This window comes from Pollicipes pollicipes, unplaced genomic scaffold (assembly GCF_011947565.3).
Source record: "Pollicipes pollicipes isolate AB1234 unplaced genomic scaffold, Ppol_2.1 Scaffold_1600;HRSCAF=1878_pilon_pilon_pilon, whole genome shotgun sequence".
Lineage (NCBI taxonomy): Eukaryota > Metazoa > Arthropoda > Thecostraca > Pollicipedomorpha > Pollicipedidae > Pollicipes > Pollicipes pollicipes.
The window spans coordinates 27,261,993-27,275,842 of NW_023595962.1; the positions used below are offsets into that span (position 1 = coordinate 27,261,993).

Below are 13,850 nucleotides of genomic sequence, written 5' to 3' on the forward strand. Positions count from 1 at the left end.
GCGGAAGGACATTGCCAAGTGTATTCTAGGTTAGGCTAATATGTGTAGTGTAATGTAGTGTAGACATAAGTGTACTTAAGGTTGGTAAATAGAGTAGGCCATGGGGATACTTGGAGGTAGTTTTTCATTCAAAAGATTTAATCCATACCTTTTGAATGGACGGATTCCTGAGATCAAAGCTCACGCTAAGCAGTGCTTGTTGTGTGAGCGATGACCCCTACCAACCGACACGCCACGCCATGGTTACGGCAGAATTTGGTGGCGAAAGCTTTAAGTGCCGCAATGCTCGGCACGGTGCACCCAACCCTCTGACGTCATCTGATTTTTAGCGCAGCCGCTGCCACCGACCGCAGACTATATCTGTCAAGGACAAATAACGAGCGCTTGAAGCGACTCGAACCCACCCCGCCACGGGTGAGTGCATCGGAAGACAGGCGCTCCTACCAACAGAGCTATCGGGACGGTAAAAGCCATCAGGACGGACAAAATAAATATTGCATGCGCATGGAAAACGCAGGGCTCTGAGCCAAATTCTGTTCATATCGGATTATCCTTTTTCAGTTTATCAGCGCAGTTCAGTTTCAGTATTTATTAGATATCGAGAAGGCCCGTCCGTGGATATCAGAACAACACGGACCGGTGACGCCCCCCCCCTCTCTCTCTCCTCTCTCTCTCTCTCTCTCTCTCTCTCTCTCTCTCCTCTCTCTCTCTCCTCTCTCTCTCTCTCTCTCTCTTTGTGGCACATCGGCATGTGAGTAGCGCGCGAGTTAGCCACGGCACCCTGCGGGGGTAGACGAAAGACGTAGGTCCCTGTCGGTGTAGTTTAGGTAGGTGTGTGGACATTCCTGTCAGTTTCTTACTTTGATCGTTCTGTGCATTGATTTTCCAATTTTGCCATTTTTACTTTTGCTGATCTAGCTGCTGCGTTAGTTGCCATAATGAGTTCCTCTTCCATTGCGCGTGGTATGTAGACATATTTCTCAAAGACTTTATCGTTTATCCATCCTGCGAACGTTCTTGTAAGCCGCTTCATCAAAATTGTACAAGGCCACTTGGCCTGCCGATCCCAGTCGCTCCGAGCTGCTGTTTATGTAACCTCACGATCTCAACACTTTGAATGCACGCTTAGATTTTAAATGCACTCATAGTGTAATATTTTCGCCACGCCGCCTGCCATTACCTGCTACCAAATATGTGGAATAAACTAAAAATATACTTTAATTGCGCATCTAGTGTATTTCTAGTTCTATACTGCAATTAATGTACTGAATTTCATTCTACCCGGCATTTGTGCCTTTGTGGCATTGAGGCACGGAGTGCTGGTGATGTAATGGGTTGGGGGACGATTAGTTGTTGGTAGCTGGGCCCGTGGGGTTGCCGTCTCCTGTACTTAATAGGTATGACAAAGTATAAAGAAGTAGTCCTGGATATCAATTATATGATTGACGTTCAATTGATTTAGGGGCAATGCATGCCGAGTTGTTATATGGATTGTTGCTAAGGGGTGGTGCGCGTCCAATCAGCAGCTAGCAATATCCAATTTGGGGGTACAAGCTCTGGATACAGACAAGACAAATGTCTTAGTGGCGTGTTACCTGTCATCTGCCCCTGTACTTCCATCTCCCCAGTGCTACAAAAATTGAAGGGAACTATGTATGCTATAAATCCTAGTGCATAGAGTGTGGTGCTCAGTTGCTGCACCCAACTCTACCAGATGCAATGTTAACAGCACCATTATTTCAGGTCATGATTCCACAGTGGTGGTTTCATGTAAAATACTCTAAAAACTCTTCATTAAGGAATGAAGTGCAAATTCAGTACAATTTGGCTTGGCCTCAGTTTGGTTACACAAGCATGAGGCTCGGCACACCAATGTTGCCTGGGCATCCATTGTATTGCTTGGATTTGTTGCAAACCGGGTTAGCATCAGATATTGAAAACCATGCTCTGCATGATTGACATGTTGTGCTTCCTATGATATCTGTGATTCCAAAAGGTTCTGTAACTATGGCAAGTTGGGGTTTCCATTCCATGCCAAACTCACTTCTTTACACTACTACTGTGTCATCATCACAGAACACTTGCTTGCAGATTGTTGTTCATGGCTATAGAGCATCATTTTTAATGCAGATACCTAATACCCATAAGACAAGCCTTGTAGTAGTTGCAAAGGAGGTACTGCTACTGCCTTAAAACAGTGATCTTTTGAGCAATAAAATTTTATGGTAATTGAATGGTAGACATGATATGCATTTAGGTAATTCTTTAAATGTAGAATGTTTACCATTGCAACCATACTGATCATTAAGCTTCAATAACTGCCAGATGGTCTTCCATTCTTCATATAGAGAAAGCCCCACAATTTGGTGTTGAGCCAATTAGCAATTACAAGTTCTCTTTTATGGGTGTGATGAGATCTTATGGTCCTTCTGCTTCATTATGATTGCTTTGCTTTCTTTTGGAGCAGTATGAGTACATAGCTCAAAGACAGTTTTGTTGTAACAACTAATGCCCCAAGCTCATTACCTGCTAACTGTGTTGGTTTGTTCACCTTGGCATTTGATAAGATGTAAAGCCCCATCATTGTCATAGTCAGCTGTTAGGTGGGCAATGTCAGGGCTTGATATATTGCAGGGTGTGATCAACCACAGGATATGATCATCATATTAGATCAGGCATGGTTGCAGAATGTGTTAAAGAAAACTGAAATATCCAAATTTAAGTGTAGTGAAGTAATCACAATGGGTGCCATAGCCATTCTAGTGGTGAACTAGTTTCCATGTCCGTCTTAGCATCGTGCATAGCTGGTGACAATGACAGATCTAGAATTGTGAAAAGGGGGTGCATTGAGATCTAGAATGGTGAAAAGAGGGTGCAGGATAATGAAGGTATGGCAGAACCATAGTCCAACAGATTGTCTTAACTTCAAGAAATTCATTACATTTGGTCTACTCTTATTCCTGCAAGTATTCTAGTTCAAACTCCTATTGAGCATTGCCTAGATCAAAGGTCTATGTATTTGCCATTTGTGGCCTGGCTGTCATCTTGAAGAGCATGCACAGTTGTCCCCCTCCCCCTCCCAGATGCACATTTGGCTGGTGACAAATGCAGCCAGCCAAATGCTCATCACAAAGTGGTGTTTGATATCTGATGCTCCCTTGGACATTTCCAGCTCTCCTGCATTCCATGTCATTGATGGGGGAGGATGGGGGGGGGGGGGGGGTGACTTAAACAGTCGCAGTTGGTGATTCAAATTACATGAAGGTGTGATTGATATGGGGAGGGGGCAGCTAGCATTTTATGGTATCATGCATGCCCCAAGTTTTTGTGAGCTTTTATTGATTTCAGATAGTTTTATCAATTTTGATTGTTTTCCAGTTCTTATGTGCCTGCTCCTGGTTTTGTATGCCAAAAGTGTCACCTGATCATGGATGGCATTGTAGGCAGCATACATAGCCAGCGAGAAAAGAAGTGGACCAGATCCACAGTGTGAAGCTCAGACTTCAGCTGCATCCAACACCTTACATACTTTTGAGAATGTATCCTGAAGGAACTTTGGTCATGGAACTCTACCCATCGCAATAGCCCAGTTGGTGGGAGTGCCCACCTTCCAATCCACGGATATCCTCCTGCCTGGCTTCTAACCCATGGAGGGGAGGATCTGAGTTACTTCAGGCATTCACCATTTGCCTTTGTCCTGGGTGACCGGCGGCTGTGACGGTGTCGTGAAAGTCAGGTGACGTCAGAGGGCGGAACAGGATGTGCAGAGTATTGCAAGACATTGAACTTTTACCCTGTATTCTGTCATTAACCTGGAATTTTAACCTGGAATTTCACGGTCGGGTGACGGGGGTCAGGGCTAACGCAACGAGCACCATTTGGCGTGAACTCTGATCTCAGAAATTCATCTTTGAACTGAATCTTAAGATGAATTTGTTGCTGTGCCCCTTTGCAGGCATTTTGCCTGTGGCTTGGCTATGGTCCCAGCCCCACTCGATCACTTCCGCTGGCGAGGCCGCAGATGCACGGATACGGGCTCTAAACGAGAGACAGTTAACATCTACACAGCAGTTTGCCCGTTTGTTTGTTTGTTTTGTCAGGCAGCAGCGGCGCGCGCGCGCCCGTCTCCATCATGAACCCGGACGACAAGCCGCCGCCGTACTCGGAGGTCTCGCCGCCCGGCCAGCAGTACATGCCGGAGATGCACGGTGGTGAGACTACCGGCAGCGGCGCTCGAGGGGGACCGGCAGCGGCGCCCGAGGGGGGGGGGGGGGCGGCAGCGGTGCTCGGGGGAGGTCCGACAAGTGCCGTGAGCCGGGGTGCCGGGGTGGCCCGTGACCGGCCGGCGCAGGGCCCGCCGGCGGCTGCAGACGGCGGCGCTGCTGCCGCCAGTAGTCAGCCCGAAGTCGCCGGGCGGTGGGCGGGCCCGCCCTGCGGCTGGCTCGGGTCGACCCCAGGTCGCGGGTCAGCGGGCGACTCCACCGTAGCCCCAGCCGCCGGGCGCGGTCCGGCGTCATGGCGGATGTGAAGCTTTCTCACCAACGTGGGCTTCGGCGTGACCAGGATTGCGCCCTGCGGAGAAACCAGAGCCGGTCGCAGGGGCCCCCACAGTCGAGTGGTTCCCCTCCTCGCCACGATAGGGCCTTTTTTGTTGTTTTGTTTCGGAGCACTTTCGTAGGCTCTGGATCCTGTTGTGATGCCTCGGGCCCATCTTTATTCCAGAATCCCTGTAGGGGTCTTAAACTAACAAAAAGTACGTGGACCTGCAGCCCCAGGAGTTCCCACGCCAACTCCAGGTGGAGTGGTGACGGAGGGAGGTGGTCCCAAAGGCTCCCCCTTGGTTGGGCTACCGGCTGACAATACGTGTGATGCTCGAAATGTGTGAATTGGGTCTGCTTGGGCGAGCCGTGCGTTTGGGGTCGGATCGAAGAGAACGCTTCCAGGAATATGGGCTCGAATCTGGCGGCCTTTTAAACTATTACAGTCCTCCCAACAGCATTACGTGTGTCTGAACGTCTTTGAGCTGTGTTGGTTGTTTGCATGTGTTGTGAGTGCCCGGCCTACCTTGTCTGAATCGTCCGCAATATCCGACGTCTCCTCACAATGTGCGTGTCTGCGAGCGTTACCGAGTCGGCTGGCCTGGGCGTGACCTCTGCCCTGGGCTTGACCTGCAGCCTCACCTTGTGACCTAAACGCTGACCCTGCCGTGACCTGAAGCGCCAAGGGACGCCAACGCGAAGATTCACCCAGGCCGTGGCATGTGACCTGATAGTGACGTCAGGTGTGACCTGGTCGTGACCTGAGCGCGACCTGCGCGTGACGGTCGCGCGCCGCCGCCGGCAGGGCCTCCTGTCACCAGTCCTGCGGGTCCGGGTCCGCAGCATTACAGCGGCCCTCCAGGCCCGGGTCCTCAGCAGTACAGCGGTCCTCCAGGCCCGGGTCCTCAGCAGTACAGCGGCCCTCCAGGCCCGGGTCCGCAGCAGTACGGCCCGCAGCAGTACGGGCCCCTGCACGGGGACCGGGTGCCGCTGGCCGGCGGCGAGCCGCGCTCCTACGGCAGCGTCACCTACGTCACCCACATGCCTGCCCACGAGGTCATCGTCGTCGGCGGCTGTCCCGCCTGCAGGGTGAGATGCGTGTCAGAGCCTGTACGGCGTCCGCTTGGTGGGGACCCGTGTCAGAGACTGTCCCACGTCTCCCGGGTGGGAATGGAGTCTTGTGTGGGCGCCATGCTATCACGGTAGTCGGTGCGCCTTAGAGCCCGAGTCATCATCTTCATCGGCATTAAGGTTGTCCACCGACTGCCGGCCCGGGGAATAAGTCAGAGGCTGTCCGCTGGATAGGTGGGAACCTATGTCAGAGACTGTCGTACCCCCTGGGTTAGGAACTGTGTCGGAGGCTGTCCCCCGCCTGCGGGGTGAGGAGGCCCGCGAGAGGAGAGGCGCTCGTGCGGAGCCGGGCACGTGTGTCGGCGGCTCGGCACGGTGTGCTGTGTCAGCTGCTGGACACAGCTGGTGCCGTGCGACGGCGGCGGCGGCGGCGGCGGCGGCGACTGCATGAGCCCGTCCCGGCTGTTCGTGCCGGCGGGGCATGACGCATGGCAGCGTGACGGGGCGTTTCCAACGGCTCGTGTTGACCTGCGGCGCCGAGGCTGCGCAGCATGACGCAGCGGCCGGGCGCGGCGCCGGCCCGCTCCCGGCGGACGGCGCGCGCGGGACGGCGGGCGGCCAGCGCGGCAAGCCTGCCTTAATTTGACCCTAGCCTGGCAGCCGGTGGTGCGCGCCGCTAACTCGCCGTGCAGCAGCGCCTCGGCAGCAGCTTCCGCCGCCGACCGACTGCGCAGGTCCTCAGCTGCCGACTTCGAAGCGGCGTGGGTCGCGGGCGCTCTAGGCGTGTTCAGGTGTTGTGCTGAGATCGTGGTTTGTTCGTTGCAGATCGGCGTGCTGGAGGATGACTTCAGCTGCCTCGGCATCTTCTGCGCCATCTTCTTCTTCCCTCTCGGCATCCTCTGCTGCCTTGCCACGCGCCAGCGGCGCTGTCCAAACTGTGGCGCCATCTTCGGATGATCCGGCGAAGGTCGAGTTCCGGTCACGGTCGATAGGGCTGTGGTATTGCGCGCAATTCATGAGCTCTAGACCGACGTGGTTTGAGAGAGCTCTTGCTGTCCGGAACACAGTGCCAAAAACGACCTCACGCTTCCCTTCCCGTTGCCGAAAATGACCTCCGATTGACCTCCGATTGACCTTTGGCCCACTTCAATTGAGGTGCCGCGATCTCGCCTTTTCCGCTGTTTCCCGCGCACACGTGGAGGGAGTCTTGATTCGGTGATAACCGCCTCAGTGAAAGGCTTTTGAGTGGGATCATTGCAGGATATTGAGTTGAGCCCAATTTGGATATCAAGGTGAACCGGTCACTGGCTTGAAACAAAATTGGGGACGTGTGTGTTTCGTGCTAGCCGTAGGAACGCGCCTTTGACTTATGCCGTGTAGTGCTGAGCGCGGGTCGAGGGGAGGAAAAGAGCGCCGACGAGTCCGACACGGGCGCTCTATATAGGGTGAGTACCGGGGGTAGAGCACTGTGCCTGAAGTGCTTTCTCATTACGGCACTGAAGCCAGTTATTCATCTCGTGTGTAGCGTGTAGGGCATCCCGTTATTCCATGATGCTATTTCAACATTCGTATCCGCTGTGTGCACGAGTATTGCTATAGATACTGTATCATGTATGCTGTATCCATGGTTGTATCCACAAAGCACGGCTGGCGCGCGTGCCGAGCGTCCCCGCTGGCGCCGTACGCCGCGCTGGCCAGGGACCTATGTGGACCTCTGGCCATGACATCGGCGCCTATCCGATGCTCGCCGTGTTTATGGTGCACTCGGGTAAGCATTGGTCGTCGGCGCATGCTGCCGCGTGGTCCTATTGTTGATTGCAGGAGTGAATAAATATATTTCGTTAATGACGCGCGGCTTTCGTCAACGAGTGTTCGTAACCTAGTGATGAAGGCGCTAGGTTGAGGACCGGAAGGTCCGGGTTCGAATCCCGCCGTGCGAAGCATTTTTCAGACTCTACTTCCAGCGAGTTTGACATCAGTTGGGACCCTAGCATTGGTCGGTCTCGATGGCGAGCACGACGAATGGACCGCACCGAAAACAGGACACAGAGCGGGGGGGGGGGGGGGCTGCAGTGACCCGTGCCTCTACGCGGGTGTCAGGGCGTCGGCAGCCCATCAGCCAGACCGCTCCATCGGCTACAGCCCACCAGCCAGACCGCTCCGCCGGCGGCAGCCCACCAGCCAGACCGCTCCGCCGGCGGCAGCCCACCAGCCAGACCACTCCACCGGCGGCAGCCCACCAGCCAGGCCGCTCCTGCGTCGGCAGCCTACCGGCGCCGCACGGGCGACACCTGCCGGCGGCGACCACCTGCCGGAGGCGTCCCACACTAAAGCGCCGCCCGTCACTACCGTGCTGGATGGGATACACGAGGAACACCGTGCACGTCTGCCAAAACTTGAGCGATGTGCCCTGACTTTTACTAACAACACAGCAGTCGGAGGAAGCGCGTGAGCCAGACCCCAGCATCGGGAGAGTCGGGCGAGGAACACAGCACGCGAATGTCGGTTATGCGCGGATGAGGCCGAGGGCCAGAGCTTGTCCGAAACCTCGCTCCCCTCCCCACCCCGCCGCAGTTTCAGTCTCGGGCTCTTCGACATCTGCGCTGCGTCCACTCGGCGGCGGTGAAGGCCTCTGTGGGCGTGCCGATCTTGGAGTGGGGGGCCCGGCTGCGTCAACCACCGCGCGTCTGAAAAACCAGGGGTGCGGGGTTCGATTCCCGCGGTGCCCGTCCTCGCTGCCAGGGTGATAGGCAGGCGGAGATGTCTGGCCTCAGCAGCTGAGTGCGTCGTAAAGCCCCAACGACGACGATGGCGAAGGCATCGATGGCCTTGGCGGATGAGGTAAAACGACCACCCCCGAGCAGGGGTGGGCTGCGACAGCGCATGACCTGGTGCATGGCGCCATTTCTGTCGTCGCGAGCCCAGCAAACGACACACGCTGCCCCAGCGAAGACCTCGGGCGGCTGCTCCGCACAAGTGGACACCATGGGCACCTCGGGGGATGCTTGTACCAGACACATCCGCGCCGATGACAAGGGAGCGCGTATGGTAGCGTGTATTGTGTCCATCACCTACGTGTAAAGGGAGGTCGCGCGGTGCTAGTTGGTCGCCAACAGCCGGTGTGTGACCCGCGCGTGACATTTTCGTTTACAAAAGAGAGCGGAGTGCATGCAGTCGGGTACGCCGATGATCTGTCGGCAGCAGAAGGTCTGACATGGCCGGGATTCCGACGATCGGGTGCACGGGGTGTCCGCGCACCCGAGAACGGACTCGCTCGTCGCAGTGCGTCTGATGACAGGCACGACTGTAGGTCTCCGTTGCTGGAAACATGTGATTTGTTCCGGAAAGCCCGTCCCAGGTGGGTCACCCTTTGCCCCATGTGATCTGTCGCTGGCGAACGATCTGAACACTGACGACGGGGATATTTGATGACGGCTGGGGTCTGCGCACATGAGCCGAAATGTATGCAATGAAACGCGATAGGATGTCGGATTCAAAGCCACGTGACTACACCTGCCACTTCAAATGTGTTGACACGCGCTCGGGTGGGGGTCAATTCTCCCCCCCCCCCGAAAGTTTATACACGGCGTGGTTCGGAAACTATGTTGTACGCTTAGCGCCAGGGCTCGGACGCGGAAACTATTCGGAAACTATGTAGTACGCTTCGTACGCTTAGCTTTGCATAGCTGCCGGCAATCAAACAGCAGATCTTTTGGTATAAATAATTAGATGTGCATTGTAAAGGCGCTGATCTATGACCAGTCAAAGCCAGGCTGTGACTGTCAGCGGAGACAATTTCTGGGGAATCCTTCAACATGATGCGACAACGTAGTTTTGTACGAAACTACACATATATGTTATGTTTTTAGGCCATACAACGAGCAGAGTAAGCATTGCAACAAAATCCATTGACCTTGGATCAGCAACCAAGGTCGGACCGAGGTCAAAACCAGCCAGCTGTTTTACTAGATTATGGGCTGTACGGAATAGTTTCTGGTGCTCATTTCGAATTTATTTCTAAGAGACCGTAAGAGACAGTTTTTAAGGACTTCCTAAAGGTCCGAGCAGGTAACTGACCTAAAATGACCGTGGTTAACATTTTGGTTTTAGGAACATGCCGCCTAGCGCAATCCTTGACACTGATTCAAACGCTGTAACCATTTTGGAACTCGGAGCTGTTGCATTGTTGCGCCTGTTTTTGAGAATATTACCGCTTCTCGGCGCTGACGAACAAGACTGACAACGACGTTGTAACAGCGCAATTGCTCGGGCTGCCGCGAAGGTGTTGATCGCTAGGCAGGTACATGCGCTTATCAGTACACCACTAATGTCTACACGGGCGCGTAGTAATTTAATTACGCATAGTATCGGCTGTATCCGACATTACGACACTAGTATTTGCGTAGCAGGACGTTTATACTGCGCTTGTGATTTTTTAAAACACCAGTAGGTGCTGCTCTTGTTTTCCTTCTGCAGGAGTCCAGCTTTGTTCATGCAGAGCGTGGTTCTTACAGCTGCAAATGTGTGCGATGTACCGCCAGTTAAACACGATTCATACTTGAATTAATGCCATCTATGTTTTAATTCAGTTATTCTTCGACCGACTGGCACGCGCAATTGCTTGCAAAACTGAAGGAACCTGTTCTGGGCACGTTTGACCTTGGGCTGGCTTGGTTTCGCTTGGAAGGTTTCATGGCGAAAACTGATCCTGGCTGCTCAGCTGATAACGGCCTCTCCATTCAAATTAAGTGGTGAAGTGCTGGTTGAGTGGGGCAGCGCTACGTCGTATGCGCAACTGGATAACATACGCATCGGAAATGTCGTCTTTACTGCACCAACTGGCACTCATGTCGCACTCATGATGCACCCATATGGCACGATGTTAACCAGCTTGCCGATCGGTATGTTCGTCCCGTGGGTTCAATGCATACCAAAGACAACAAACGAGTCCCTGCGTCATATATGAGCTATGCAACCTGAAACCTGTGCCCATCACAAAGAAACCGATCAAACAGCCTGCGCTGACCTGATCCCCAAGCGTCTGCCTGCGAGCACACGGCACCGATATACTGGCTGCGCTTGGCGGTGGCCCCGTGACGTCACTGCTGGCGCTCGTGCTGGCTCGTGCCAAGCAGGCCGCAGCGTGCGAGGCGCCTGAGAAGGGAGACTCCAGGTGCCCCGACGCACAAAAGGGGAGCTCCGGGTGCTCCGACGCTCAGAAGGGGAACTCCGGGTGCTCCGACGCTCAGAAGGGGAACTCCGGGTGCTCCGACGCTCAGAAGGGGAACTCCGGGTGCTCCGACGCTTCGAAGGGGAACCCCGGGTGCTCCGACGCTTAGAAGGGGAACTCCGGGTGCTCCGACGCTCAGAAGGGGAACTCCGGGTGCTCCGACGCTCAGAAGGGGAACTCCGGGTGCTACGACGCTCAGAGGGAGAACTCCGGGTGCTCCGACGCTTAGAAGGGGAACTCCGGGTGCTCCGACACTCAGAAGGGAAACTCGTGGTGCTCCGACGCTCAGCAGGGGAACTCGTGGTGCTTCGACGCTCAGAAAGGGAACTCCGGGTGCTCCGACGTTCAGAAGGGGAACTCCGGATGCTCAGATAAGCCGGGGAACCCGTCGAATGCGAAGCTGCGGCCGGGCTCGCCCTGGTCCAGCGAGCTCAGCGCCGCCATGTCCAGCTCGTCTAACTGGAAGCTGAAAATGTCGCCGTTCTCGCGGATCCGCGTCGCCTTGGTCGACTTGGGGATGACGATGATATCCTGCTGGGCCAGGAAGCGCAGCAGAACCTGCGCCGCCGTCCGCTTGTGCTTCTCGGCCACCAGACGCACCACCGGGTTGTTCAGCAGGTCCGGCAGCTCGACCGTCACGCCGCGGCTCTCGTACAGCGCCTTGCGGCCGGGGGAGCCCAGCGGACCGTAAGCCGTGATGGCAACGTTGTGCTTCTTGCACGCCTCGCGCAGTGCTCGCTGCTGTAGGTAGACGTGACATTCCACCTGGTTAACGGCAGGAGGTATCTGAGCGTTGGAGGCGATCTTCAGGACTTGCTTGGCGTTGAAGTTGGACACGCCGATGGTCTTGGTGAGGCCCAGTGTCACCATTCTCTCCATCTCCTTCCACAGTGCGATCAGGTCTGTGGAAGGATCAATCAACAGCCTTCCGTCCTTGATCGGAAAGATGTCTGTTTCACTTCTCTCTATACAACCGGCTGGAAAGTGAATCAAGAACAAATCAACGTAATCGAGACCCAGCAGCCTAAGCGACTTCTTCAGGTACTTCTCCACCTTGTCAGCCTGCATGGCGATCAATGGCAGCTTGGTGACGACGAAGAGCTCATTCCTGGTCATCTTGCCCGTCTTGAGAGCGGCCTGAATGCCCTCTCCGACGCCGTCCTCGTTCTGGTAGTTGTAGGCGGTGTCGATGTGCCGGTAGCCGGCCAGCAGTGCGGCTTCCACGGCGGCGGCCACCTCCTGGCGCGGCGCCTGCCAGCAGCCCAGCCCCAGCAGCGGCATCCGCTGGCCCCCCGACAACGTCACCGACGTGTTCATGGTGCGTGGTTCGTCCGTCTGTCCTGTGCTCCCTCCGTCCGTGCCGCTCAGACGTGACTGAGGCGCCAGGCGCCGGTCGGTCGGCTCGAGCTGCGACCTTGGCGGCCGGGTACCTCAGTGGCGGCAGACGCGCAGTCAGCGTTCCCTCAGCGGAGGGCGAGAGGCGCAAGCGCGAGATGCCCTCCGAAGCCCTGCGAATTTGAGCCAAAGTCCTACGAAATCGACCATAAGGGTAAGCTCAGTGGAGGGGAGAGGCTGCCCTCCCCCTGGCAACGCCCCTGATCGGCGAACGTTCAGAGCCCAGAGCGTTCCGTGTCTGCGGGGCTCGGGCGCTGAGAGAGCATGACTGGGCCAGAAGCGCCTCTCTCCGCCGCGCGAGGAGCGACGCGACACCAGCCTGGCCTCGGCTCGAGCCTGAGCAGTCACCGTCGCACGGGCGGTGTCAGCGCGTGGATCTGGGGAGGACAGGTCTCATGCCGGATTTGTGAGAAATCACTCAGCTGTCACTGCGTCACGTGCTCGGGGCTGAGGACGGCATGGGCCTGAAGGCAGTGTAGGATAGCGTAGGGGTGCCGTTGAATGGTGCATGCTCAAAAGTTCGTCCTTATCGCAAGAAAAATCCGTGCCAACGACTAAGTTTCGCAAAACGATTTAGGGAGCGTGGAGGGGGGGGGGAGGGATCTGAGCAGGGAAAAGAATGCGACCCACTTAAAAAAATCGCCAAAAATGGGATTTTCCCTGGATTCGGGCAATTTTTTTCCAGGTTTGGGGAGCCGGAGTCCAAGTTGGGGAGAGGCTGAAGTCCCGCAAACCTATGGCCTTATATGTTGCCCGACTAGTACCAATGGAAACGACTGGACTTTCCCATGCTTTGACTTGCTTGCTTGCTATGAAATAGACCATTTAAAGATAAAGACGATACACAGTGAGAGAGACGGACCTCAAGACTTGAGTGCACAACTTGACGAAGGCAGCCGGTCTTCCACCGAAGAATATTAGCCTGGACCCAGTGCCCGGTGGATGCAAATGCATATGGATACGCTCTAGTTCAACCGCACTGGTTGTGGCGTCGTTTCTGAGTGATGAGTGAGAGTCTGTGTTACAGTCCACCAGGAAATGAAACACTTGGCTCACCACGGCTCTTCACCAATCTCCTGAGTGAAACACCTTTTGTTTCACTGGCCACTGCTGCGTTCATTATTTGCGCCTCCTGAAAGCCGAACCCAGCATGAGCTGTGCTTGTTTTCATCATCTGTTACCACCGGTCCAGACGAAGCCAGCCTGGTGGGCAGTCCCGCCTTAGAGCGTGCAGACCAGCCGGCGTGTCGCAGCCTGACGGTGTAAAGTAGCGCCACTGTCGGCTGTATGGCGCCACTGTCGACGAGTGTGGGCGCCCCTAGGCATGTCGCAGCCTGACGGTGCAAAGTAGCGCCACTGTCGGCTGAATGGCGCCACTGTCGACGAGTGTGGGCTATTGACTGTTGACTGTAAGGCGTTGACCGTTGACTGCGACATTTGATTGCGACTGTTCACTGCTGACTGCTTGCTGTTGACTGTGACCGTTGACGCTCACTGTTTGCTGTGACTGTTGACTGCTGACTCTCAGCTGTTGGCAGTTGGCTGTTGAACGGTGTGGGCGCCACTGTCCCCTGTGTTGACTGTTTATTGTTTGCTTTTAACTGTAGACAGTTGAC

The 13,850-nt window shown here is 55.3% G+C and overlaps 2 protein-coding genes across 3 annotated transcripts; one reads left to right on the plus strand and one right to left on the minus strand.

Annotated features, from left to right (window-relative positions):
• The first annotated feature begins 751 nt into the window (after positions 1-751).
• On the plus strand, positions 752-7,469 carry LOC119091610 (brain protein I3). 2 transcript variants are annotated; one of them, XM_037214427.1, is made up of 4 exons: positions 752-827; positions 4,101-4,211; positions 5,344-5,627; positions 6,435-7,469. In XM_037214427.1, exons 2-4 carry the CDS (start codon positions 4,133-4,135, stop codon positions 6,564-6,566), a joined length of 495 nt encoding a protein of 164 aa, XP_037070322.1. In that variant the 5' UTR covers positions 752-827; positions 4,101-4,132; the 3' UTR covers positions 6,567-7,469. The 2 variants fall into 2 exon arrangements, with proteins under 2 accessions (XP_037070322.1, XP_037070315.1); XM_037214420.1 differs by lacking the exon at positions 752-827 and adding an exon at positions 1,306-1,397.
• Positions 7,470-10,420: 2,951 nt separating this feature from the next.
• LOC119094979 (1,5-anhydro-D-fructose reductase-like) lies at positions 10,421-12,196 on the minus strand. Its single transcript, XM_037217891.1, has one exon. It carries the CDS (start codon positions 12,154-12,156, stop codon positions 11,185-11,187), a length of 972 nt encoding a protein of 323 aa, XP_037073786.1. The 5' UTR covers positions 12,157-12,196; the 3' UTR covers positions 10,421-11,184.
• Between the last annotated feature and the right edge of the window lie 1,654 nt (positions 12,197-13,850).